Source organism: Geotrypetes seraphini, chromosome 16 (genome assembly GCF_902459505.1).
Source record: "Geotrypetes seraphini chromosome 16, aGeoSer1.1, whole genome shotgun sequence".
NCBI lineage: Eukaryota > Metazoa > Chordata > Amphibia > Gymnophiona > Dermophiidae > Geotrypetes > Geotrypetes seraphini.
This window is the reverse complement of record NC_047099.1, coordinates 49,856,414-49,883,122: the sequence shown is the minus strand read 5'-3', so window position 1 is coordinate 49,883,122 and position 26,709 is coordinate 49,856,414. Positions and strand designations below refer to the sequence as shown.

The 26,709-nt window shown below is 48.0% G+C and overlaps 1 protein-coding gene across 2 annotated transcripts; it reads right to left on the bottom strand.

Moving 5' to 3' along the window:
* Nucleotides 1-890: 890 nt before the first annotated feature.
* Nucleotides 891-25,615, bottom strand: CARM1 (coactivator associated arginine methyltransferase 1). 2 transcript variants are annotated; one of them, XM_033925041.1, is made up of 16 exons: nt 25,313-25,615; nt 11,978-12,103; nt 11,591-11,697; nt 11,395-11,499; nt 11,125-11,235; nt 10,222-10,399; nt 9,194-9,284; nt 6,653-6,734; nt 6,379-6,464; nt 6,026-6,115; nt 5,729-5,866; nt 5,477-5,566; nt 4,759-4,871; nt 4,122-4,202; nt 2,698-2,766; nt 891-1,582 (listed from the first exon to the last, which is right to left on the bottom strand). In XM_033925041.1, the coding sequence occupies exons 1-16, from the start codon at nt 25,452-25,454 to the stop codon at nt 1,446-1,448; spliced, it is 1,746 nt and encodes a 581-aa protein (XP_033780932.1). In that variant the 5' UTR covers nt 25,455-25,615; the 3' UTR covers nt 891-1,445. The 2 variants fall into 2 exon arrangements, with proteins under 2 accessions (XP_033780932.1, XP_033780933.1); XM_033925042.1 differs by lacking the exon at nt 2,698-2,766 and having other exon boundaries at nt 25,313-25,585.
* Between the last annotated feature and the right edge of the window lie 1,094 nt (nt 25,616-26,709).

Genomic DNA, 26,709 nt, shown 5'->3' with positions numbered 1-26,709 from the left:
AAGGAACAAAGAAGTAGAGCCTTTTTAACAAAAAAAGCTTAATAAAAGGGAAAAAAAAAGTTGAATTCAGTTCAATTTCTAGTTGTTTTCTTCCCCTTGTGGGTGTGCAGTGGGAGTGTCTGTTCTCTCTACCATTCTGTGGTCAGGGCTGCACACCACCTGTTAAGTGAAGTCATTAGTAGTTCTGCACACACCCAACTTGTCAGGAATGGTCTGGAGAGATTGGAAGAAAGAAAACAAGTAGGTAGGATCTAATTTCTCCTTTCAGGGAAGTCTTAGTTCTGTTTCTGTATTTGTAGTGCTTCCAGCTCCAGGCACCTCCGAGGTAGGCAACAAATCACAGTGTTTGTCTTTTTGGCTCCTTGCTTGCCAACATAGTCCAAATGGATCTAGAGGGGCCACTCACATTTCTATGCTTTGTGGGTATGAAATTGGAGCTGCCGCTATGAGTCGGGGGTTTCCGGTTTGTGCATCCACTGCTGCTACTGGAGACCCCTTAGGGTAGGAGCTGATTTTGGTCCACGTGGTTCTGTGCAATACTGCTCGGTTATAAACCATTGGGGAGGGAGAGATGACAGTATAGCCTCCCTTCCAGTTAAAGGCCTTACCAGAGCTTTAGCGATATTCCTGCAGGGTGAGCTTCTAAAGCCTTTTAGTCCTTGGGGACATGAGAACACTGGGCAGGATTAGATAGGCTGGTTAAGCTAGTGGACATACAGGTCAGGTGCATCAAGGGCTGAACCACGTTCTGGCTGTGGGAAGGACAGAAACCAGCTCTAGGCTTTTCTGGGCTCTAAAGACCTATCGGTCCTAATGCTGGCAGGGCAACATCACCATCTCGCCTCCAATTCACAGCGATTCAACAGCACCCAGAGGCAGCAGCTCCTGCATATGCTACAAATTGGGGTTTCTCTGGGTGTAATTTATTTTAATGGCAACTAACCACACATACAAATTAATTCCAGCAATTAAGAAGCCAGGGGCTGGCACCAAACATCAGAAGAACTGGATCCATCTTGTATGTCTTGGCCATGCCTGCCTACTTCGGCTACAATTTCACCTATTTCTCCATACACAATACTCAAACGGAGACAGCCGTGCGCTGCCTATCAGGTCTGCTCTGCAGACCCCCCTCCCCCCAATCTCCCAAAAATCGGCTCTGGAAGAAAGAAGGGCAGGACCATCACACATGATTTCTGGTAAAACAATTAGCATCACCCATGAACAGCGGCTGAGACATCGAGGCAGTCTCGCATTCGGTTTCTTAAAAAGAAAAGAAAAATGTATTCAAGTCCAAATAGGAGAGAGGAGAGAATGCAGTGTATTGTCCAGGCTTCCTGTACAGGGATAGAATCCTGCCCCGCACGGGGTGGGGAGGGGTGTCGGAGACACATGTCCGAGAGTTCGTGGCTGGATTGCTGTCAGTTCAGGAGGAGCAGTTGCTTTTAGCTTCCGTAGTGCATTGTGTTGGTGGTGATGGACATGGGGGAAGCCATGGAGATGGCGGGGCCTGCCATGGTAAACTGACTGTTGACAGTGTAGTGGCTGCCAGAGCTGCTTCCACTCTGACTACCAGAGGAACCTGGAAGAAGAAAAAAAAGGGGGAGTGGAAATCGGGTGTTAACACGGAATGTGACTTTCATACACTGCATTAGCTCTAGACCAGGGGTCTCAAAGTCCCTCCTCGAGGGCCGCAATCCAGTCGGGTTTTCAGGATTTCCCCAATGAATATGCATGAGATCTATGTGCATGCATTGCTTTCAATGCATATTCATTGGGGAAATCCTGAAAACCCGACTGGATTGCGGCCTTCAAGGAGAGACTTTGAGATCCCTGCTCTAGACAGTATCAAGTTCTAACATGAACCGTGAGAGTGGCAGACACTCATGTACCAGGAGACAGCATGGGATATGGGGGAGGGGGCACAGAGGAAGGCATGAAGAATTTTTACGTGTGTCTGGATAAAAAGTGCAGCCACCTCTGGGGAGGGAATGAGTCTTGCATGTAATTAACAGAGCCTCCCAAGGTCAAAGTGGGAATCCTGGAGGCGCCATTTTTTGGATGATTCAAGGGGCTCTGCTCACAGAATATCACCTTTCTGGTGCTGTGAAATTCCCCTCAGCTCATTCAAAAAGGCACCGAGTTGACCAGGGACACGGGGTGGAAAGAGGGAATGGCAGAGGGCTCGGGGGTCTCAAATTTCTCATCTGTTGCACTTGTGCTTTTTAAAGCATACCCTGCCTGCCTAACCCTAGTGTCCAATTCCTCCCACATACTCTATCAGTATAGTCACAAAAACAAAAGCTATTTTGAATGAAAATTTCTGAAGTTCAGCTTCGTAGTTTCCTAAGACTTCCAGTGTCCCCTTAAGTTGTAATCTCTTTTTAACTGGCACCTGAACGAGTCGTTAGCTCAGTGATCCCGTGCACCACAGAACCCTAGTGGAAACATTCATCTGGGGTCTCCCTCAGCAGTACATGCTTTGGAGTTGGCACCTTATAGAGCGTTTCCTCGGCAAGGCTGGCACTGCAGTATCGCGTGTCGCCCTGCCTGCATTCTCCCGACACCCCTCTCGCCCCAAGGATGACAAACACGGGCAATGTCCGCAGCCTTCTTAATGGCCAGCAGGAGGTGCTGAGAGCAAGGGCCCGGTGGCATGCAGAAATCGCGCCAGCTGGGCAGAGCCCTGCGCGTTACCTTGAAGAACGCCCGTGCTCATGATAGATCCCATCCTGGAGTGTGTGTGATTCACAATCCCCGTGTTAGCTGCGGAGGGAAAGGGAGGAGGAAAGAGAAGCATGTTAAAGACCAGCTGCATCCTAGAGTGGCAGAGGAAGACCTTCCCGCATGGCGACAAAACATCACAGAAGTATCCCTTCCCTGCTCATCAAAAGATGGCAGGGACACCATTCCGTTCATTACTCGAGGGAGCAATCGCCTGCTTCCTTATCAGCCCTCCAAACGGGTCCAGGTGCTTCGGAGACTGTTTGGAGGGCCTAAAGGACATAAAAATCTAATTCCTCCCGACTCCTCAGGCTCTTAACTTTGCTTGTGTTGCACAGACAGTAGAGGGTGCCAGGCCCCTGTCCCTATCTGCATGCTATAGCTAAGACTCCTGACAACACTCATGCAAACAGTAGAGGGAGCCAGAACTCTGACACGACAATGCTACATGGCTAAGAGCCGTCAAGCCCTTCGCAATGACCCCCCCAGTGCACAGCTTTCTTCAAACCAGAAACTTGAATAACCACTCCAGAAAACATCGACCCAGCTACCCCGTTTCCAATGGTGGTCCCTTCCAATCACCTGGAAATACTCAAATGCAGGCAGCCTTATTGGCGTGACAAAGCATACATTTACAGGGGACGTTAAGAAAAACAACTGCATGAACCTGTCCTCAGCAAACCTGGCCAAGCCTTCTTTTAAAAAAAAAAAAAAAAAATAGATTTCTTTAATAAAGCCATGCTACTTGTTTTTCATGCATTCTCCAATCCCAAATGCCACAGCCTAATTGGGCACCAGCTGAAAAATAGATTTCTTTAAATTGGTTGCCAGCAGCTCCACAGGACTTCCCCCCTTTGATGTGTGGAGAAATGCTCGCTGCTCCTCATAGGAGTCAAAGCAGCCACGTACGGATGCAGCCATTCTCCGCACCCAGGCTGCCCTTAGAACTCCAGCTCTGAGCGTGAACACCATTCCTTCCTGGGGGAGGATCCCTGAATCTCCCCATGCCTCGGATTTAGTCCCTGGCTTTGTCACTGCTTCTCTGTGGGAGTCACTCCCCCCACCCCACCCCTGTTTACAAGTTAGATGGGCGATGATACTCAGGATATGACTCCCTTATATGCAGGGTACCCCCTTCCTCCCTAGAGGCAGCTGCATTCCTATAGATATCAGATCCAGTTTATACAAGACAGATGATACTCCAGTGCAATTAAATCAGATCAGGAAGCAGAAAATATTGAAGAGAGCTGATCCCAAGAAAGCACAGACGAATTGCTATAGATTCTGTCTCCTGCTGTCTTCTGCCCACTGGCGACACCCCCTCGTCACACTCTACCCACTTCGTATCCCCTGCCAGCAGCCCCCACCCTGCCCGCACCTCTCTGCTTTGCACTCACCTAAAGGAATGAGGTTACTATGTCCAATGGCTGATCCACCAGTTGAAATAACACTGCTGAGGTCATAGGCTGTGGGCATTCCTGCATGTAGGGGGAAGAACGGATAGAGGGGAATTAACATTAGACAAAGACAGCATGTCCCAAAACCTCAGGACTACTACCTCGCCTAACAAAGCTGGCAAGTCATTTCAGAGTCCTGGGGCTTCCACCCCTCACTCCATAGTAATTGTGAGAGTCCCAGGTATCTCTCATCCAGTTTAATCAATGTAATAGGACAGTAGCATGCTACTAGGCTCAGAATTACAGCTGGGCTCAGCAAGACACTTCCACAGCTATTCCCCATTACTCCTTCCATGTAGGGGGCAGCATCCAAATGATGCCTGTCCCATGAGGGCAAAGCTCATCTTCCAGGAATCCTAGGCATGGGGTTGATTGCCCATCCAGGGACAGGATGAGATTGGAGCTGAGAAGTGATGTATTCCAACGGGAGTGTGGAAGCCACCAAGAAAAGATCTCTCCGGATCTTTCCATGAGATGAGCTATGTATTTAAAGGTAGGGGAAAGAAATCTTAAAAGGTGGCAGGAAACACACAAGTGGATCACAGAACCCCTGCCCTAAAAAGAAAAGGTACGGTACCTGCCATCCCCATCCCTGTGTTCATACTGTATGAGTTGGCAGAACTCCACATGTTTTCTGATGGCGACGTGTAGTGAGAGCCGGGGGGAGGAGAGGGGCTATTGCCCGTGTATCTGAAAGAGAAAAAAAATCAAGGCCTCTGTACATCTTGAAATCTAAAATGAGAAGGGCAGCTAGGTTGTCAACCAAGATAACACAGTAACGAGCCGGGGGGAGGGGAGGAGTCAGGCAGCAGCACAGAGGAAGAAAGGGAAAAGATACAGGGCAGCTGGGGGCACACCGTGGCCCCAAGCGAGAGAGGTACATTAGTGAAGAAAGGAAAAAAAAAATAGAGGGAAACTAGGGGAGGATCGTGACCCCCAAGTGAGGGAGGTATTGAGTACGAGTGAAGAAAGGGACAAGAGAGGATCAAGACCCCAAGAAAGAAGGCAGAAAAGCCCTCTAGTAAGAGAGACAGAGCCACCCAAAAGAGACTGGGAAAGATGAAGAGTGGGAGAGGTCGCACAGGCGCACTGATGGGAAAGAGAAGAGCATGATGGACAATAGAGGTCTGCCTATTTCATAGGTGATGTTCTCAGCAGTGACAGGTTAGCCATCTTCCTTCAGCTCCTGCTATGGCTGATGGAGCACTGCTTCAAGACACAGGGACATCGATCCCTCCCGGCATTACTCACTGGCCCTGGCTGACCAAGGAAATAGATTTGCAGAACACACTTACCTAAAAAAGGGATTTTTCAAGTCTAGGAGGTTGCTGGATTTGGAGCCTGTCTGATCCACCTGGGCAACAATACTGATATCGTAACTCTGTCTACAAGGAAAGCAGTGGAAAAGAGCACGTAAGAAGGAACCTAGAATTATCAAGCCAGCACTGACAGGGTGAGGGACAGCTGAGCAGGCATGGAGTGGGGTTGGGAAGGGGAGAGCGAGAGACAGCAAGGAGTGGATTGGTAGGGGACAGTTCCCCAATCACCTCTTGTTCGCGATGAGGAGGACTGTTCCTGAGAGTGTGTCACCAGCCTTAGCAAACAATGGCGACTGCAGAAGACACCGCACTTGGTACCAGTGCGTCAGCGGCTCAGTGGGAGCTGTGGAGAGCCACACAGTCATTCTGCCCCGGGGAGGGAAAAGGATAAAAAGACGACACAACGGTTAGGAGATGGTAGGTGCAAACACATCCAGAGCACAATACCTCCTACCCAACCCTTCAAGCGGTGCTTCTCTCATCTCCCTACCAGGCTGAGAAAGAGGGCATTCCTCCGTCACTTACATTGAGCCAATGAACGCAACATCAAACCAGAAAGCCAAGCCATGGACCAGCCCAGAATGCAGCATGTGAAATTTGAAGGGGATTTCTATTCTGCGAAGAGCAAAGGAAACCAGTCAGGGAAAGGAGGTACAAAACGAACAGCAACAGCATACACCGACCGCAAAGGGCCTGGCAGCCCACATTTGCTAAGCCAGAGACAGGGAAGCACACACCATCTGAGCCCTTTACTTCTGCATAGCTGGCAATGAGCAGCCCAATCCAGAGCTCTGCTCAGACGCTGTAAGTCCAAAATCAGGGGGCAATGTCCCTAAGCACAATCTCGCCCCTTCCCCACAAAGCAATGTGGCGCTTACCTATGCAAATCACCTTCTTTGGCCTCTAAAAAGTTCACGGTGTACTTAACCGACTTAGCCATTAAAATCCTAATATCAAACGTGTCCTACAAAGAAGCAACAGGCCTGTTATGTCTATGTAGATGAATGGGACAGTCTGTACAGTGAACACACATGTAAGGGCTATAATCTGGGTCCCTGTCCTGGGTCCTCATTTGTTGTAGGTAGTTCCAGAGACCCTCCCCTCCCCCCCCACCAAATCTCCATCCAGGGCTATGAGTGGCTGAAGACTCACCACTACGGGCTGTCTAAAGTATTCGTCCACAGCAGCTCCTCGCAATGCCGATAAATCCACCCCATGGAAGGATGGCTGGTACCTGCGAAGGAAAGGAAGGGTTAAGTTGCCAGGGGCCACCATCTGCCTCAGATAAAGTACTGTTAACCTCCTCACCAAGGAATCTAGACTCCTCCCACTTGGTAAAGGGACGTCAAATCCCCCCCCACTCCCCACCCCATCGAAACACGCACCATAAATTAGGACATCATTTACCTCCACCTGAGAAACCAACTAGGTTTCATATCTTTAACCCTTTCAGGACCAAGGGACATATTTGTCCCATAACTTTAAAATCCTATCAATTTTGATTGGGATAGTCTACGGTTCTAAATTTGATATGTACGGATTCCATATGATACTGCCTTTATGTAAACAAACTGGTTCCGACATTCATTCATTAGCGTCGTTGCCAGATTGACGAGAAGATTCACTTGCCACACTGTCCATAAGCCAGAAGTGTGATTTTTTTAAATAAAAATAATGATATTTCACAAAAAAAATCAATTTTTTGGCATCTGCAAGCCCTTTTTACCATAAAAATGTTGTCAAAACCACAAAAATTGGCCTACGATCCTTATGGTCCTGAAAGGGTTAATGGGGGTTCTTCAGTTGAAAGCAGGCTAAGTGATTTGCCAGAAGGGGACACCATCCCGATGATACAGAGTGCTGCTCCCAGGATAGTTTACTTATACACGTTACATCTTATGAACTCCAGAAGAAAGCTCTTTTTGGCACAATGCACGGACTACAGCAAGTGCTAGCTGTAAATTTGAAAGTCTGAGATCATACTCCATATGTCCTGGCTCAGGAGTGAGGTTTACCACTGTCATGGTATGTGCAAAACTAACCCATCCAGGGACATTTCTTCCCAGAAACACCCAAAATATCAAGATCCAGTGAGAGATATTTCATGGAGACTCCCTGTCGCTGTTTTGGCTTTGTATGGCACTTAATCCTCTGAGAATTCTTATTAAGGCTATGAGTATGCCTAATTTCTAAATATGTTCCTCTGTCTGAGGACTGCGAGATAAAGATATCTGAAAATAATTGGAAGGATTGTAAAAGACGGAATTATTGTTTCTGGTGGAATTCAGTTTGTCACGTGTATAAAATGGCGAAAGAGCGTTGGCAGTTCAAAAAGGTTACTATAATAAATTTAAGGACGTGTGGAGACCATTACTAAAGTATTATAATGAATAATTTACACTTTTCCCAATTTTAATACTCCTGTGGATTTGGGGGTGGGGAGGGGGATTCTTGGTTTTCCACTAATAATATATTACAAGCACTATATACTAATATACTAATAATATATTACAAGCACTAGGGGTCACTCGGAAAAATTGAAAGGGGACAGGTTCAGAACAAATGCTAGGAAGTTCTTTTTTACCCAGAGGGTGGTAGACGCATGGAACGCTCTTCCAGAGGTTGTGATAGGCCAGAGCACATTACAGGGGTTCAAGGAAGGTTTGGATAGGTTCCTAAAGGATAAAGGGATTGAGGGGTACAGATAGAAGCAGAGGTAGGATATAAAAATGGTCAAATGACTTCACAGGTCAAAGGACCTGGTGGGCCACCGCGGGAGCGGACCACTGGGCGGGATGGACCTCTGGTCTGACCCAGTGGAGGCAACTTCTTATGTTCTTATGTATTTATGAATGACATAAGATATTATTTTCATGTGGTATATTTTAGTTGTATATGAATTTGGGAGGGGGGTGGGGGTTAAATCTTCTTGTTGTAGGATATTGTAGATTTTCAAGTGATGTTGTACTAGAATTGTTTGATATTTACTGTACACTTGATGTAAGTTATAACATGAATAAAGAGTGACAATCAAGCAAGAGAAAGATCAGTAAAGAAAATTATGGGACACTAATATTGATACTAAAAAGTGCATAATTATCCTGAAATTAGACACAGGCCAGTCATCAGCTACCAATTCCTGCATTCTTGTATAGCTCTGGAATTTAGACTGACCTCTTAAAAGATTTTGAAAAACTGGCTGTACAAACAAGAAAACTCCATGCCCACCAGGTCATCTATAAGAATCGGTGAATCTGTTGTAAGGATCAGAAAAGGTTTGCACACCATTTTGAGAGAAGTGCTAATGCTAACAGATCTGCTGAACGGGAAGGAAGAGTGGAGGCTTATATACACTCGGAAGATTTTAAAGTTTTCTGGGCTGTTGCTTACGATGTCACCTATGTGCATCCCTGTATCTTATTGTCTATGAAGAAAGACACTTCCCACCTACCCTCATCTGAGTCAGCCGCTAGGCGAGGAAGTATTCCCTCTTCCCCACCTCTGAACTGTTCAAACGAGCAAAGGGGTATCCACCATTCCAAGGAGGGGCATCCAATCCCACCCATGCCCCAAACCAGGGAAAACAGCTGCCCTCCACTACCCACTGAGAGAGGGCACATAATACAGCCCCCTGAAGGCCCATCACCCACCTGCAGTCACACATTCAGGCACTGGGGAGAGGGACAAACTTACCAGAAATTGGCCTTTGTAAACTGTTCCATGTAGAGCTGCTCATCAGTGAATGGGGCCAAATGAACATCACCAATGGTAGGGAACATGTTACCTGGAATCATACAACCCAGTAAAGATATTCAAGATTCTAAAGGGAATAGACTTAGAAGATAAAGACAGGTTGTTCACCCTCTCCAAGGTAGAGAGAACGAGAGGGCACTCGCTAAAGTTAAAAGGAGATAGATTTCGTACAAACGTAAGGAAGTTCTTCTTCACCCAAAGAGTGGTAGAAATCTGGAACGCTCTTCCAGAGTCTATTATAGGGGAAAACACCCTCCAGGGATTCAAGACAAAGTTAGACAAGTTCCTGCTGAACCAGAATGTGCACAGGTAAGGCTAGACTCAGTTAGGGCACTGGTCTTTGACCAGAGGGCTGGGCACGATCGACCACTGGTCTGACCCAGCACTGGCAACGTCTTATGTTCTTATGAAATCATAGCCAGCTGCAACCCCAAACTCTTAACAGCAGGCAGCACCCATGAATCTTGGGATCCACAGAGGAGGAATCGTTTTATAAGCCAGAGAGCAATGTGACTTTCCCTTCCTCCATGCTCCTACCTTTGTGTCCCCCTTCCCTGGTCTCTGTCGTATAACTAGAGTTCTCTTCGTTCTCCTTTATTTCATTTTATGTTGTAAACCAGCCACTCTGATATTTTCCCTTACACGAGGCAGAATATCTAGTTTAATAAACCATAAGCTTCACATTTAAGAGCGTTTAGGAGCTCCTAAAGCCCTGGTGGGAATTGAGGTTCTCCTCTGCCCCAGACACATACAGCACTGATGGAACCCCCTAACATGTCTCAAGCCACTTCCTGCTCACTCTTCAAACAGACCAACCTGTGTGCCACAACCCCTCCAGCAATTATCAGTCAAATCTGCCAAATCAGATAGGTAAGTAAGAGAAAGGAGAGAGTATTCATTGATACACTTGCTCATTTTTCCTCCCTCTCACTTGCATGCACAGATGCACTCCCTCCCCTAATACGCACCATTAGGTTTCAGGAACTTCTTGGCATGTAGGTAGCTCTCCAGCATCCGCTCATTGAACAGCATGTAGCCCATCGGCTCCGAAATTATTATATCCACCTGCTCAGGGAGAGAGATCTCCTCCACCTTCCCTGGAAGTACCAGGATGCGCTCCGTCAAGTTATTACTTTTTACCAGAAGCTAGGGGAAGGAGCAAGAGAATAGCTGGTTACCTGGGGCACCTCAGCATGTCATATTGAGCTCCCTCTCACATAAGCATTTCACCTCTCCCCCAACCCTACCAGTGTGTTCTGGCAAACTCACGCTCACATTAATATGTTACCCCCTTGCGCTCTGGCAAGCTCCCTCTCACATGAGCATAATCCACCCCCTCTGTGCGTTCTGGTGAGCTCCCTCTCACATGAGCATATTCCATCCCCCTCTGTGCACTCTGGCAAGCTCCATCTCACATGAACATATTCCACCAATCCCCCTTGAGTTCTAGCGAGCTCCCTCTCACATAAGCATATTCCACCCCCCTCTGTGCGCTCTGGCGAGCTCCCTCTCACATGAGCATATTCCACCCCCCTCTGTGCGCTCTGGCGCATTCCCTCTCACATGAGCATATTCCACCCCCTCTGTGCGCTCTGGCAAGCTCCCTCTCACATGAACATATTCCACCACTCCCCCTTGAGTTCTAGCGAGCTCCCTCTCACATGAGCATATTCCACCCCCCTCTTTGCGCTCTGGCGAGTTCCCTCTCACATGAGCATATTCGACTCCCCGCACGGTGAGCTCTAGCGAGCTCCCTCTCACATGAGCATATTCCACCCCCTTTGTGCGCTCTGGCAAGCTCCCTCTCACATGAACATATTCCACCCCCCTCTTTGCGCTCTAGCGAGCTCCCTCTTACACAAGCGCATTACCTCTGCATGCTGTGCCATTGTACTGGCCTCTACTGCATAGATTTTTCTTGCTCCGGCCTGTGCAGCAAAAAAGGAAAGGATCCCAGAACCACATCCGACATCAAGCACCACCTGGACAGAGCAAAGTTACAGTCAATCACACGCCAAGGACCTCCTAACCCCTTCTGAGCTATGAGCTGGCATCTGAATGTTAGGCAGGCAGGCCACTCAGGAGTCACACAAGGCCTCACCCTCTGAAAGCCAGACTACAAAATTCCAATTCAGGATTACCCTGTCCTTGAAGTCGCTGTGGTTCTGCAGAATTGCCCTCTGGTAGGTGCCGGTTCGCACATAGTCCTGCATCATATTCTGTTGCTGGGAGAGGTACCCATAGAACTGGAGGCAGAGAATGAGGAGATGCAAAGAGCGTTAGAACAGGCAACTGCCAGCGGCATCCAGAGCTCTCCTCCCCGCTGGACTCTACTACCTGGAAGTACTGTACAGCTGAGGACTCTTCCGTGCGCTCACTGAAGACCGAGTGCTCTGCGTTATGACCCCGACAACTCTTCAGGAGGTTGTAAAAGGAAGAAAAATCTGTAATGAGGGATGAGGATAGATTGAGATGAGACAGAAGCAGCAAAGGGCAGGTGCATCCACACTGCATGTGAAGATTTTTCAGACACCGCCCCATAGCCAGCAGGGGAAGAAAGCAGCAATGCCCCCCCCCCCCACCCCCACCAGAGAGCGGTGGCAACTCCCAGCAATACCACGCCTCCTGGAGCCCAGAAAGCAGCAGCCACCCCCAGAAAAATATAAGGGAGCAGACCCCCCCCCACCCCCACCCACAGAGCAGAGGCCGGGTACCAGCACTTACCACTGGGCATTGCGAACTGGATCAGGACACTGTTACAGCCCAGTGTGATGATGAAGGACTGCTTGCCCACACGACTACATTCTGTGTCCTTGGCCACTGAACACTTAAATACACACATGTCTTCAACTGCAGAGAGGACAGGATGCAAAGGGTTAAAATACAGAGTAACCGTCACCAGCTCAAACCTACCCATGCATAGGAATCCTACCCCTTATCATCTCATCTCTAATTTATTTATTTCCATAACTACAAAGCTCTAGGTGTGTTTAATTAAATACAAATGTTATTCATAGCACAGTAGCAAAGTATATGATTTAAAAATCAAAACCATGAAATGCCATGAAAGGAGTATTTTATAAGTGATATGATATGAAAATGGGAAGCCATGGTCAATGGTACCAAAGGCAGCTGAGAGGTCCCACAGAATCAATCAAGAACCATGTCTAAATTCACAACAGACAGAAGATCTAAGTCAGTTTCATGAGATACAGCCCTCTCTTTTTAAAGGGACCATTTTTCTTTCAAACTCATGGCACAAAAAAAACCCCAAAAACCTGAGAGATTTACCAACAGCCTTTCACAACCTGGCAATCTTCAACTTAAATAAAAGGATGGAATCCATCAACTTAAATAAAAGGTTCAAAGAAGAGCGACCAAGATGGTAAAGGGGATGGAACTCCTCTCGTATGAGCAAAGACTGAAACGGTTAGGGCTCTTCAGCTTGGAAAAGAGACGGCTGAGGGGAGACAGGATGGAAGTCTACAAAATCCTGAGTGGAGTAGAACGGGTACAAGTGGATCGATTTTTCACTCTGTCAAAAATGACAAAGACTAGGGGACACTCGATGAAGTTACAGGGAAATACTTTTAAAACCAATTGGAGGAAATTTTTTTTCCACTTAGAGAATAGTTAAGCTCTGGAACACGTTGCCAGAGGATGTGGTGAGAGTAGTTAATGTAGCTGGTTTAAAAAAAAAAAAAAGGTTTGGACAAGTTCCTGGAGGAAAAGTCCCTAGTCTGTTATTGAGAAAGACATGGGGGAAGCCGCTGCTTGCCCTGGATCGGTAGCATGGAATCTTACTACTCTTTGGGTTTTGGCCAGGTACTAGTGACCTGGATTGGCCATCATGAAAACAGGCTACCAGGCTTGATGGGCCTTTGGTCTGACCCAGGAAGGCTATTCTTATGTTCTTATTTATATGGATATATTACACCAGTTTTCCTTTTGTTTATAATGACGGGAGTTGCCATGCAGCTTATTTTAAAGAATCGGGAAAATTGGGATAGATTAAATGATTCATTCTGGTGGGAATGCCTATGTTATATCTTTTGAAAAGTTTGTGGCCATTCAGAAGGGATATTATAAAACATTTATGGAAGTTTGGGAACCATTAACTCAATATTGTAAAGATTGATTTATTTGTATAAACTGAGGGAAACATGCACATCCGGGGAGGAGGGAGGGAGATATGTTTTGGCATTTGTTAAGAAATATAGAAGGGTTGATTACAAGTATTTTTATGAGGTGTTTGTAAATTGGAAAGTGGGTGGGAGAAAATAAGTCTTGGTTTTATTCTATTAAGTAGATTGTGCTGTAATGATATTAATTTATGTAAATGCATCTTCTTTTGTGCACAATTGATGTTCTAAAAATGAATAAAGAATAAAAAAAACACTCCTCCCCCCAAAAAAAACATCCAGTTTTCCTTCTTTCCTAATTCCTCTGGTACCCCCTTCATTCATGTCCATCTCTTCTGCCTCTCTCCATCATCCTCTGCAATACTAATGCCCCGAGTAGTGACTGGGAGACGGTGGCATGCTTTAGAGCAGGGATCCCAAAGTCCCTCCTTGAGGGCCGCAATCCAGTCGGGTTTTCAGGATTTCCCCAGTGAATATGCATTGAAAGCAGTGCATGCAAATAGATCTCATGCATATTCATTGGGGAAATCCTGAAAACCCGACTGGATTGCGGCCCTCAAGGAGGGACTTTGAGACCTAGAGGATTTTTGGAAACCAGACTCTATCAAGTCAGGTTTAAGACTCTACTTTCTACTACCTGGAAGAATCCATGCGGTGTTCCTCAAGGATCACCGCTTTCACCTACATTATTTAATGTTTATTTATCATCGTTAGGCTCATGTTTGAGTAAACTGGCATAGGGATGTGTAGCTATGCCAGGGGTCTCGAAGTCCCTCCTTGAAGGCCGCAATCCAGTCGGGTTTTCAGGATTTCCCCAATGAATATGCCTTGAAAGCACTGCATGCACATAGATCTTGTGCATATTCATTGGGGAAATCCTGAAAACCCGACTGGATTGCGGCTCTTAAGGAGGGACTTTGAGACCCCTGGTTTAGAGGATTTTTGGAAACCAGACTCTATTTTCTACTACCTGGAAGAATCCATGCGGTGTTCCTCAAGGATCACCGCTTTCACCTACATTATTTAATGTTTGTTTATCATCGTTAGGCTCATGTTTGAGTAAACTGGCATAGGGATGTGTAGTTACGCCAGGGGTCTCGAAGTCCCTCCTTGAAGGCCGCAATCCATTCGGGTTTTCAGGATTTCCCCAATGAATATGCACTGAAAGCAATGCATGCACATAGATCTTGTGCATATTCATTAGGGAAATCCTGAAAACCCGACTGGATTGCGGCCCTCAAGGAGGGATTTTGAGACCCCTGCTTTAGAGAGATGCGGGGACTGTGGCATCCAAGACAAATGGATGGCCCAAGCAAAGAGAGGCCAGATAACGACTGGGAAGGAAGCCGAAGAAGTACAACCCACGTACATACGTACTCGGGCTGAAACGGCTGGAGCGCGGCTGCACATGTCTCTGTAAAGTACAGCTCAGAATTTCATTTTCTGATCGACTGCAAAGAGGGCTCCTCAAACCTAATGAAGGCGGCAGAAGACACGTTCCTGCTCAACCTGCACGCGAGTCCCTGTGAAAATCTGAAAATGCAACCTACGCATGAATCGGTCCAGTGTTGTTTCAAGTACTAGAGCAAAAGTAAAAAGAAAAAAAAACCTAAAAATGGTCTGAGGGATATTTGGAGCATTGAGATTAAACATCAGATTTCAGCATCTCAATGGCCACAAATTTGGTCTTGGAGAATGAGATGTACAATGTCAGCGTCTATGAGACAAACTTGGTTTTTTTTTGTTACATAGAGCTTTTTGGACCCCAGATAGATTGCAAAAGTTAAATAGTACCTTGTCCAATAGATGCTGGCACTGTAAATCGGAGGTAGGGACTTTGGAGCATCTTTTATTCTACTGTCCTCATATTTTAGCCTTTTGGAACTCAATCTGGGATCATAAGAACATAAGAAGTTGCCTCCACTGGGTCAGACCAGAGGTCCATCTCGCCCAGCGGTCTGCTCCCGCGGCGGCCCATCAGGTCCGCGACCTGTGAAGTGGTCTCTGACCATTCCTATAACCTACCTCAAGTTCTATCTGTATCCCTCTATCCCCTTTATCAAATAAATTGTTTATTGGAAAACCATGTAGCGTGTTGAGGATCGAGTCGGTTCAGCGAACGGCCACCAGGATGGTCTTGTCTTGGGGCTCAAGGATCTCACGTATGAAGAAAGATTTAAAAAATTGCGGCTGTACTCACTTGAGGAAAGAAGAGAACGGGGAGATATGATTGAAACATATAAGTACATCACGGGACGCATCGAGTCAGAGGATGATATCTTCTGGCTCATGGGACCCTCGACCACCAGAGGGCATCCGCTGAAGATCAGGGGAGGGAAGTTTCATGGCGACTTCAGGAAGTACTTCTTCACCGAGAGAGTGGTGGATCATTGGAACAGACTCCCACTCCAGGTGATAAAGGCCAGCAGCGTGACGGATTTTAAGAGAAAATGGGATACTCACGTGGGATCTTTAAGGGAGTAAATTCAGGGGAGGGGATACTTGGAATGGGCAGACTTGGTGGGCTATAGCCCTTTTCTGCTGCTTTTTTCTATGTTTCTATGAAAAAGTCAGATAACATCAAGTAATAATAAACTTTTAATGATCATGACTGGAGTTGCCATCCAACATATTACTAATAACTGGAAAGATCATACTAGGTTGAACTTTAATTTTTGGTGGAATTCATTATGCCACATATATAGAATGGAAAGATCAATAGCGACACAAAATGGAAATTATAATAATTTTATTAAAATATGGGAGCCATTGGCGTCTTTTTGTCACGATTAAATGCCATTTTCCTATTAGTCAGACATCATATAATAATAGGAGGGGGGAGGGATACAAAGATAGGTTTCGTTACATGAATGAAGGGTTTTGAGGGAGGGTGGGGAGAGGGTTACATTTATATGTTTAGAATATATTGATAAGATATGCAAGTGCCTTGTTTCATTGTGTTGATTATGAATATTGTACACCTGATGAAAGATTTTTAAAATGAATAAAGAATTTTTTTAAAAAAAGGAAAAAGAATGTTGAAAGGCAAATTTTTTTAAAAAATGACCCAAAAGTCAAAAAAGTCACTTCCTAAAATAATACTTTTTGGAGCAACAGCGTCCGTTCCTCCGCGTCATGAGCATCTATCTCCGCTTTAAAGAGACCCAACTCATCGAAGCAGTTCAAACGCAGGCCACGCCACAGTTCTTGCCGGCTATATTCACGGAACAGAAACACGATCCACGAAGTTTACAAGAGCCAAAAATCCTGCTCCCAGGTTTTGCTGAGGAATTAATTGTCATTTGAAAAGTGGTAAAGATTGGCTAAATTCTTACTTCAGTAAAAGTAACAAATGTTATCCTGAACTTCTTTACAAGCGAAAGTATCAAATCTTTTCCTCCCTGTCCCGTGACTCAAAGCACTTCTAGTCACTCTAAATGTGGCCAGTTCCTCAGACAACTGATTAATGTGGCTGAAAAGCTTTTCACCCTTAGAAATCGCTCTGCAGGCCGGCCTCAAACTATAGCAGCTGGGCTGTGGGCATTCAAATCCTGGGGAAAATGTCTTTCGACCTTTGCACTTTCCTTTCACACCCAGGGCTGGAGACCCAACTGGCTTCCCCAGCCTTCCTTCACTCAGGAACGACCGCAAACACAGCCTCCCTAGGAAGACGAGCTAAGGAAGTACAAGCGAGGCAATGAGATTTCTGCCGGGCCCATCAGTGAAAGGAAGAGGTGCAGATGTGGGACTGTGAAAGAAAAGTGGCAACTTTTGTTCAGGGTTTATTGAAAAGAGGACAGCTGGCAGGGCCGATTATGGCGGTCCGAGTAGAAACGCAGTCATCGTGCATCCCTGAACAATTGGGGGGGAGGGAGGGTAGTTTAGATTATGGCTAAGCTTTCTATACCACCTTTCAAACAGGGCACAATAAAGTGGCCAAGTTTGGGGGCCGACGGACAAGCCAGCTGCGTTTTCTCCCTGCTGAGCAAGTCCAAAACAAATGATTCAAACTGTGTGCAACAATGCTTCACTACGGACTACTTGAGCCTCGTCATCTTCCTCTATCTCTGTGGCTTCTGCAATACCATTTATATCCCAGACAAACATCTGTCCATGTGTATTTGGCAAAGGAAGAAGGGTAAAACCAGCTAGTACAGTGCACTTGGATTCTCATGTGAACAGACATACAGACTCACATTCAGCCTCGCGGGGGCAGAAAAATATTTGACTGTACACTGCTTCAACAGCTTTTGGGTTTCAGGCACTATTAAAAAAAGCCCATTTAAATTAAATCTATATGTTTAGATAACGAAATTTAAGGTAGGCAATTGTAATGAGATGAATAGAAGGAAAAATCGTCTTAGGTACAGGATTCCATTAGGAATCAGCAACCAGGGACGGGATCTTGATCATGAATGGGAGACTGCGCACTGATGCAGTGGCGTAGCGAGGTGAGAGGCGCCCCGATCCCACCCGCCACGTGCGCCCTCCTCGCGATCCTGTCAGCTCTCCCTCCGACGTCACTTTCTATGCGCGACAACTGGAAATGTCATCAGCGTGAGACAATGGGGTCGCGAAAAGCACGTTGTCGACCACCGCAAACAACAACTTCACCTAGAGGTATGGGGGAAAGGGGATGCACGCGTGGAGGGGAGGAATGAAAAGAGGCGGGGGGGGGGCCGCACCCCCAGCAAACATGGTGCCCAGGGCGGACTGCCTCTCCCCCTCCCCTTACCATAAAAGCAAACAGGTGGTTAGTGGAGGGGTAGCCCAATGATTGTTCTCAATGCCCACACTTAAGCCGTCATTGTCCCAGGTGCTTTGGCTATTGAACCCCATCCCCTAAGTTCTTAGAAGTTCTTAGAAAAGGAGAGACTACCAAGACTTCTGTAGTGCTCCATGGTGTGTGATTCTGGTTGCCATCTCTCCGACAAAGGTGTAGAGAAATGATTAAGGGAGTAGAATTATTCTCCTATGAGGAAAGGCTAGGAGGTTAGAGCTTTTCAGCTTAGACAAGAGACAGCTGAGGGGACATAAAAGGAATTACTGACCCTTTTCTAACATATAATCATTTCAATAACAAGAAGAAATTAACAACTTTTATGAGACATAAAAACATAAAACTTGCCATACTAGGACAAACCAAAGGTCCGTCAAATCCAGTATCCTGTTTCCAACAGTGTCCAATCTCCGTTTTTTTGAGATATACATATTTTATGATTTCTATCGCACCGAAAGGCGTACACTGCGCAGTACGTCCAACATGTGATAGACTGCCCCCTCCCCCCACTGTATTTGCACTGCAGGACCCCCCATGCAAAGCCTCTCATTGCACCAATTAAACACTTCCTACTTTTACTACTCATGATTTCTATTGCGTCGAAAGGCGTACACTGCGCAGTACGTCCAACATGTGATAGACTGCCCCCTCCCCCCACTGTATTTGCACTGCAGGACCCCCCCCATGCAAAGCCTCTCATTGCACCAATTAAACACTTCCTACTGTTACTACTCATGACTTCTATCGCGACGAAAGGCGTATACAGCGCAGTACGTCCAACATGTGATAGACTGCCCCCCCACTGTATTTGCACTGCAGGACCCCCCCATGCAGAGCCTCTCATTGCACCAACTGAACACCTCCTACTGTTACTACTCATGATTTCTATAGCGCCGAAAGGCGTACACAGTGCAGTACGTTCAACATGTGATAGACCGCCCCCGCCCCCACTCCCACTGTATTTGCACTGCAGGACCCCCCCCCATGCAAAGCCTCTCAATGCACCATTTGAACACTTCCTACTGTTACTACTCATGACTTCTATTGCGCCGAAAGGTGTACAGCGCAGTACGTTCAACATGTAATAGACCGCCCCCGCCCCCACTGTATTTGCACTGCAGGATCCCCCCCCCCCATGCAAGGCCTCTCATTGCACCAATTAAACACTTCCTACTGTTACTACTCATGATTTCTATCACGCCGAAAGGCATACACAGCGCAGTACGTTCAACATGTAATAGACTGTCCCCTCCCCCCACTGTATTTGCACTGCAGGACCCCCCCCATGCAGAGCCTCTCATTGCACCATTTGAACACTTCCTGCTGTTACTACTCATGACTACTATTGCGCCGAAAGGCGTATACAGCGCAGTACGTTCAACATGTAATAGACCGCCCCCACTGTATTTGCACTGCAGGATCCCCCCCCCATGCAAAGCCTCTCATTGCACCATTTGAACACTTCCTACTGTTACCACTCATGACTTCTATTGCGCCGAAAGGCGTACACAGCGCAGTACGTCCAACATGTGATAGACTGCCCCCCCACTGTATTTGCACTGCAGGACCCCTCCATGCAGAGCCTCTCATTGCACCAATTAAACACTTCCTACTGTTACTACTCATGACTTCTATTGCGCCGAAAGGCGTACACAGCGCAGTACGTCCAACATGTGATAGACTGCCCCCCCTACTGTATTTGCACTGCCCGACCCCCCCATGCAGAGCCTCTCATTGCACCAATTAAACACTTCCTACTGTTACTACTCATGACTTCTATTGCGCCGAAAAGCGTACACAGCGCAGTACGTCCAACATGTGATAGACTGCCCCCTCCACTGTATATGCACTGCAGGACCCCCCCCCCATGCAAAGCATCTCATTGCACCAATTAAACACTTCCTACTGTTACTACTCATGACTTCTATTGCGCCAAAAGGCGTACACAGCGCAGTACGTCCAACATGCGATAGACTGCCGCCCCCCCCCCCCCCCCCACTGTATTTGCACTGCAGGACCCCCCCATGCAGAGCCTCTCATTGCACCAATTAAACACTTCCTACTGTTACTACTCATGACTTCTATTGCGCCGAAAGGCGTACACAGGGCAGTACGTCCAACATGTGATAAACTGCCCCCCCCACTGTATTTGCACTGCAGGACCCCCCCATGCAGAGCCTCTCATTGCACCAACTGAACACCTCCTACTGTTACTACTCATGATTTCTATAGCGCCGAAAGGTGTACACAGTGCAGTACGTTCAACATGTGATAGACCGCCCCCGCCCCCACTGTATTTGCACTGCAGGACCCCCCCCCCATGCAAAGCCTCTCAAATGCACCATTTGAACACTTCCTACTGTTACTACTCATGACTTCTATTGCGCCGAAAGGTGTACAGCGCAGTACGTTCAACATGTAATAGACCGCCCCCGCCCCCACTGTATTTGCACTGCAGGATCCCCCCCCATGCAGAGCCTCTCATTGCACCAATTAAACACTTCCTACTGTTACTACTCATGATTTCTATCACGCCGAAAGGCATACACAGCGCAGTACGTCCAACATGTGATAGACTGTCCCCTCCCCCCACTGTATTTGCACTGCAGGACCCCCCCATGCAGAGCCTCTCATTGCACCAATTGAACACTTCCTACTGTTACTACTCATGACTACTATTGCGCCGAAAGGCGTATACAGCGCAGTACGTTCAACATGTAATAGACTGTCCCCTCCCCCCACTGTATTTGCACTGCAGGACCCCCCCATGCAGAGCCTCTCATTGCACCAATTGAACACTTCCTACTGTTACTACTCATGACTACTATTGCGCCGAAAGGCGTATACAGCGCAGTACGTCCAACATGTGATAGACTGCCCCCCCACTGTATTTGCACTGCAGGACCCCCCCATGCAAAGCCTTTCATTGCACCATTTGAACACTTCCTGCTGTTACTACTCATGACTACTATTGCGCCGAAAGGCGTATACAGCGCAGTACGTTCAACATGTAATAGACCGCCCCCACTGTATTTGCACTGCAGGATCCCCCCCCATGCAAAGCCTCTCATTGCACCATTTGAACACTTCCTACTGTTACCACTCATGACTTCTATTGCGCCGAAAGGCATACACAGCGCAGTACGTCCAACATGTGATAGACTGCCCCCTCCACTGTACAAGCACTGCAGGACCCCCCCCATGCAAAGCCTCTCATTGCACCATTTGAACACTTCCTACTGTTACTACTCATGACTTCTATTGCGCCGAAAGGCGTACACAGCGCAGTACGTCCAACCTGTGATAGACTGCCCCCCCCACAGTATTTGCACTGCAGGACCCCCCATGCAGAGCCTCTCATTGCACCAATTAAACACTTCCTACTGTTACTACTCATGACTTCTATCGCGCCGAAAGGCGTATACTGCGCAGTACGTCCAACATGTGATAGACTGCCCCCCCACTGTATTTGCACTGCAGGACCCCCCCATGCAGAGCCTCTCATTGCACCAATTAAACACTTCCTACTGTTACTACTCATGACTTCTATTGCGCCGAAAGGCGTACACAGCGCAGTACGTCCAACATGTGATAGACTGCCCCCTCCACTGTATATGCACTGCAGGACCCCCCCTCCATGCAAAGCCTCTCATTGCACAAATTGAACACTTCCTACTGTTACTACTCATGACTTCTATCGCGCCGAAAGGCGTATACTGCGCAGTACGTCCAACATGTGATAGACTGCCCCCCCACTGTATTTGCACTGCAGGACCCCCCCATGCACAGCCTCTCATTGCACCAATTAAACACTTCCTACTGTTACTACTCATGACTTCTATTGCGCCGAAAGGCGTATACTGCGCAGTATGTCCAACATGTGATAGACTGCACCCCCACTGTATTTGCACTGCAGGACCCCCCCCTCCATGCAAAGCCTCTCATTGCACCAATTAAACACTTCCTACTGTTACTACTCATGACTTCTATCGCGCCGAAAGGCGTATACTGCGCAGTACGTCCAACATGTGATAGACTGCCCCCCCACTGTATTTGCACTGCAGGACCCCCCCATGCACAGCCTCTCATTGCACCAATTAAACACTTCCTACTGTTACTACTCATGACTTCTATTGCGCCGAAAGGCGTATACTGCGCAGTACGTCCAACATGTGATAGACTGCCCCCCCACTGTATTTGCACTGCAGGACCCCCCCATGCACAGCCTCTCATTGCACCAATTAAACACTTCCTACTGTTACTACTCATGACTTCTATTGCGCCGAAAGGCGTACACAGCGCAGTACGTCCAACATGTGATAGACTGCCCCCTCCACTGTATATGCACTGCAGGACCCCCCCTCCATGCAAAGCCTCTCATTGCACCAATTGAACACTTCCTACTGTTACTACTCATGACTTCTATCGCGCCGAAAGGCGTATACTGCGCAGTATGTCCAACATGTGATAGACTGCCCCCTCCACTGTATATGCACTGCAGGACCCCCCCTCCATGCAAAGCCTCTCATTGCACCAATTGAACACTTCCTACTGTTACTACTTATGACTTCTATCGCGCCGAAAGGCGTATATTGCGCAGTACGTCCAACATGTGATAGACTGCCCCCCCACTGTATTTGCACTGCAGGACCCCCCCATGCACAGCCTCTCATTGCACCAATTAAACACTTCCTACTGTTACTACTCATGACTTCTATTGCGCCGAAAGGCGTATACTGCGCAGTATGTCCAACATGTGATAGACTGCCCCCTCCACTGTATATGCACTGCAGGACCCCCCCATGCACAGCCTCTCATTGCACCAATTAAACACTTCCTACTGTTACTACTCATGACTTCTATTGCGCCGAAAGGCGTACACAGCGCAGTACGTCCAACATGTGATAGACTGCCCCCTCCACTGTATATGCACTGCAGGACCCCCCCTCCATGCAAAGCCTCTCATTGCACCAATTGAACACTTCCTACTGTTACTACTCATGACTTCTATCGCGCCGAAAGGCGTATACTGCGCAGTACGTCCAACATGTGATAGACTGCCCCCCCCACTGTATTTGCACTGCAGGACCCCCCCATGCACAGCCTCTCATTGCACCAATTAAACACTTCCTACTGTTACTACTCATGACTTCTATTGCGCCGAAAAGCGTATACTGCGCAGTACGTCCAACATGTGATAGACTGCCCCCCCACTGTATTTGCACTGCAGGACCCCCCCCATGCACAGCCTCTCATTGCACCAATTAAACACTTCCTACTGTTACTACTCATGACTTCTATTGCGCCGAAAGGCGTATACTGCGCAGTACGTCCAACATGTGATAGACTGCCCCCTCCACTGTATATGCACTGCAGGACCCCCCCTCCATGCAAAGCCTCTCATTGCACCAATTGAACACTTCCTACTGTTACTACTCATGACTTCTATCGCGCCGAAAGGCGTATACTGCGCAGTACGTCCAACATGTGATAGACTGCCCCCCCACTGTATTTGCACTGCAGGACCCCCCCATGCACAGCCTCTCATTGCACCAATTAAACACTTCCTACTGTTACTACTCATGACTTCTATTGCGCCGAAAGGCGTACACAGCGCAGTATGTCCAACATGTGATAGACTGCTCCCCCACTGTATTTGCACTGCAGGACCCCCCCATGCAGAACCTCTCAATGCACCAATTAAACACTTCCTACTGTTACTACTCATGACTTCTATTGCGCCGAAAGGCGTACACAGCGCAGTATGTCCAACATGTGATAGACTGCCCCCCCACTGTATTTGCACTGCAGGACCCCCCCATGCAGAGCCTCTCATTGCACCAATTAAACACTTCCTACTGTTACTACTCATGACTTCTATTGCGCCGAAAGGCGTACACAGGGCAGTACGTCCAACATGTGATAGACTGCTCCCCCACTGTATTTGCACTGCAGGACCCCCCCATGCAGAACCTCTCAATGCACCAATTAAACACTTCCTACTGTTACTACTCATGACTTCTATTGCGCCGAAAGGCGTACACAGCGCAGTATGTCCAACATGTGATAGACTGCTCCCCCACTGTATTTGCACTGCAGGACCCCCCCATGCAGAACCTCTCAATGCACCAATTAAACACTTCCTACTGTTACTACTCATGACTTCTATTGCGCCAAAAGGCGTACACAGCGCAGTACGTCCAACATGTGATAGACTGCCCCCCCACTGTATTTGCACTGCAGGACCCCCCCATGCAGAGCCTCTCATTGCACCAATTAAACACTTCCTACTGTTACTACTCATGACTTCTATTGCGCCGAAAGGCGTACACAGCGCAGTACGTCCAACATGTGATAGACTGCCCCCCCACTGTATTTGCACTGCAGGACCCCCCCATGCAGAGCCTCTCATTGCACCAATTAAACACTTCCTACTGTTACTACTCATGACTTCTATTGCGCCGAAAGGCGTACACAGCGCAGTACGTCCAACATGTGATAGACTGCTCCCCCACTGTATTTGCACTGCAGGACCCCCCCATGCAGAACCTCTCAATGCACCAATTAAACACTTCCTACTGTTACTACTCATGACTTCTATTGCGCCGAAAGGCGTACACAGCGCAGTACGTCCAACATGTGATAGACTGCCCCCCACTGTATTTGCACTGCAGGACCCCCCCATGCAGAGCCTCTCATTGCACCAATTAAACACTTCCTACTGTTACTACTCATGACTTCTATTGCGCCGAAAGGCGTACACAGCGCAGTACGTCCAACATGTGATAGACTGCCCCCCCCACTGTATTTGCACTGCAGGACCCCCCCCATGCAGAGCCTCTCATTGCACCAATTAAACACTTCCTACTGTTACTACTCATGACTTCTATTGCGCCGAAAGGCGTACACAGCGCAGTACGTCCAACATGTGATAGACCGCCCCCCCCCTGTATTTGCACTGGAGGACCCCCCCCCCCCCCAATGCAATGCCTCTCATTGCACCACCTGCTCCTCCACTCCCCATAAAGCCTGCTTAGGCAGCCAGAGCCAGGCAGCCCCCGTCCCTGGCTGGGAGGACGTTGCTGGTCTTGGGGGGGGGGGTCCCGGAGCCCCCCCTCGCCCTCCCCCCTCGCTCACCGCTGTAGAGGGCCAGCAGGGCGCTGTCCTGGGCCGGCCGCACCTCCAGCCTGAGCGGCTGCTGCTCCTGGTGCCGCTGGATCTCGCCGTTCGCGTCCCCGATGGTCAGGAGCCGGACGCCCAGGAACACGGACACCGCCATCTTCAGCCAGGCCGCGGCCGGGGAGGCAGGGGAGCGAGGCGCGGGGCTAGAGCGCCGCCCGGGGGCAGCGAGAGACGGACAGCGACGCCGCCGGAGACGGGAGGTACTGCGGGCCGGGCTGCGAAAGGAGGAGGCGGGGCTAGAGCGGAGCGCGCGAGGCGACAGCGACGCCGGAGGACCAGGCAGTGCGGAGAAGTTGCAGGAGGGAAGAAAGTCGAGGGCTAGGGGCGAATCGGAACGTCTAGGGCAGGGGTAGGCAACTCCGGTCCTCGGGAGCGGGAGCCAGGACAGGTTTTCAGGATAGCCACAGTGAATATTTATGAGACGGATTTGCATGCACTGCCTCCTTCAGCTGCAAATTTATCTCATGCATATTTATGGAGATCCTGAAAACCTGATCTAGCTCTGGCTCTCGAGGACCGGAATTGCCTACCCCTGGTCTGGGGGAGTCTAGGGCAGGGGTGTCAAAGTCCCTCCTCGAGGGCTGCAATCCAGTCCGATCTTCAGGATATCCACAATGAATATGTATGAAATGGATTTGCATGCACTGCCTCCTTGAGATGCAAATCTATCTTGTGCATATTTATTGTGGAGATCCTGAAAACCTGACCTGGCTCCGGCTCTCGAGGACTGGAACACCGCTCGTGACCCTCCTCCAGTCCGAGTAGTGGCCCTTCACTCCAACCCTTTGCTTCCTGCCTGCCAACCAGTGTTTAACCCATCTGTCTTACAATTAAAAAATTTCATCAAACAACAATAAACTTTTATTGATTATGACAGGGGTTGCCATTCAAAATATCACAAGTAATTGGAAAAACTGCAGTAGATTAAATTATACCTTCTGGTGGAATTCGTTAGGTCACATTTATAAAATGGAAAGCATAATTTTCACTGAAAGAGTGGTTGATCGCTGGAATAGTCTTCCACTACAGGTGATTGAGGCCAGCAGCGTGCCTGATTTTAAGGCCAAATGGGATCGGCACATGGGATCTATTCACAGGGCAAAGGTAGGGGAGGGACATTAAGGTGGGCAGACTAGATGGGCCGTGGGCCCTTATCTGCCGTCTATTTCTATGTTTCTATGTAATTGCTATTCAAAAAGGGTATTATAATAAATTTAAAAAGATCTGGGGGCCATTGACGAGTAGACACCATTTTCTATTGAAAATATATTTGCAAATGGGGGGAGGAGGGTGAATTAAAGTTTTACTATAGGTTTAATCAATAGTAAAGAATATTTATATTTGTATTTTTT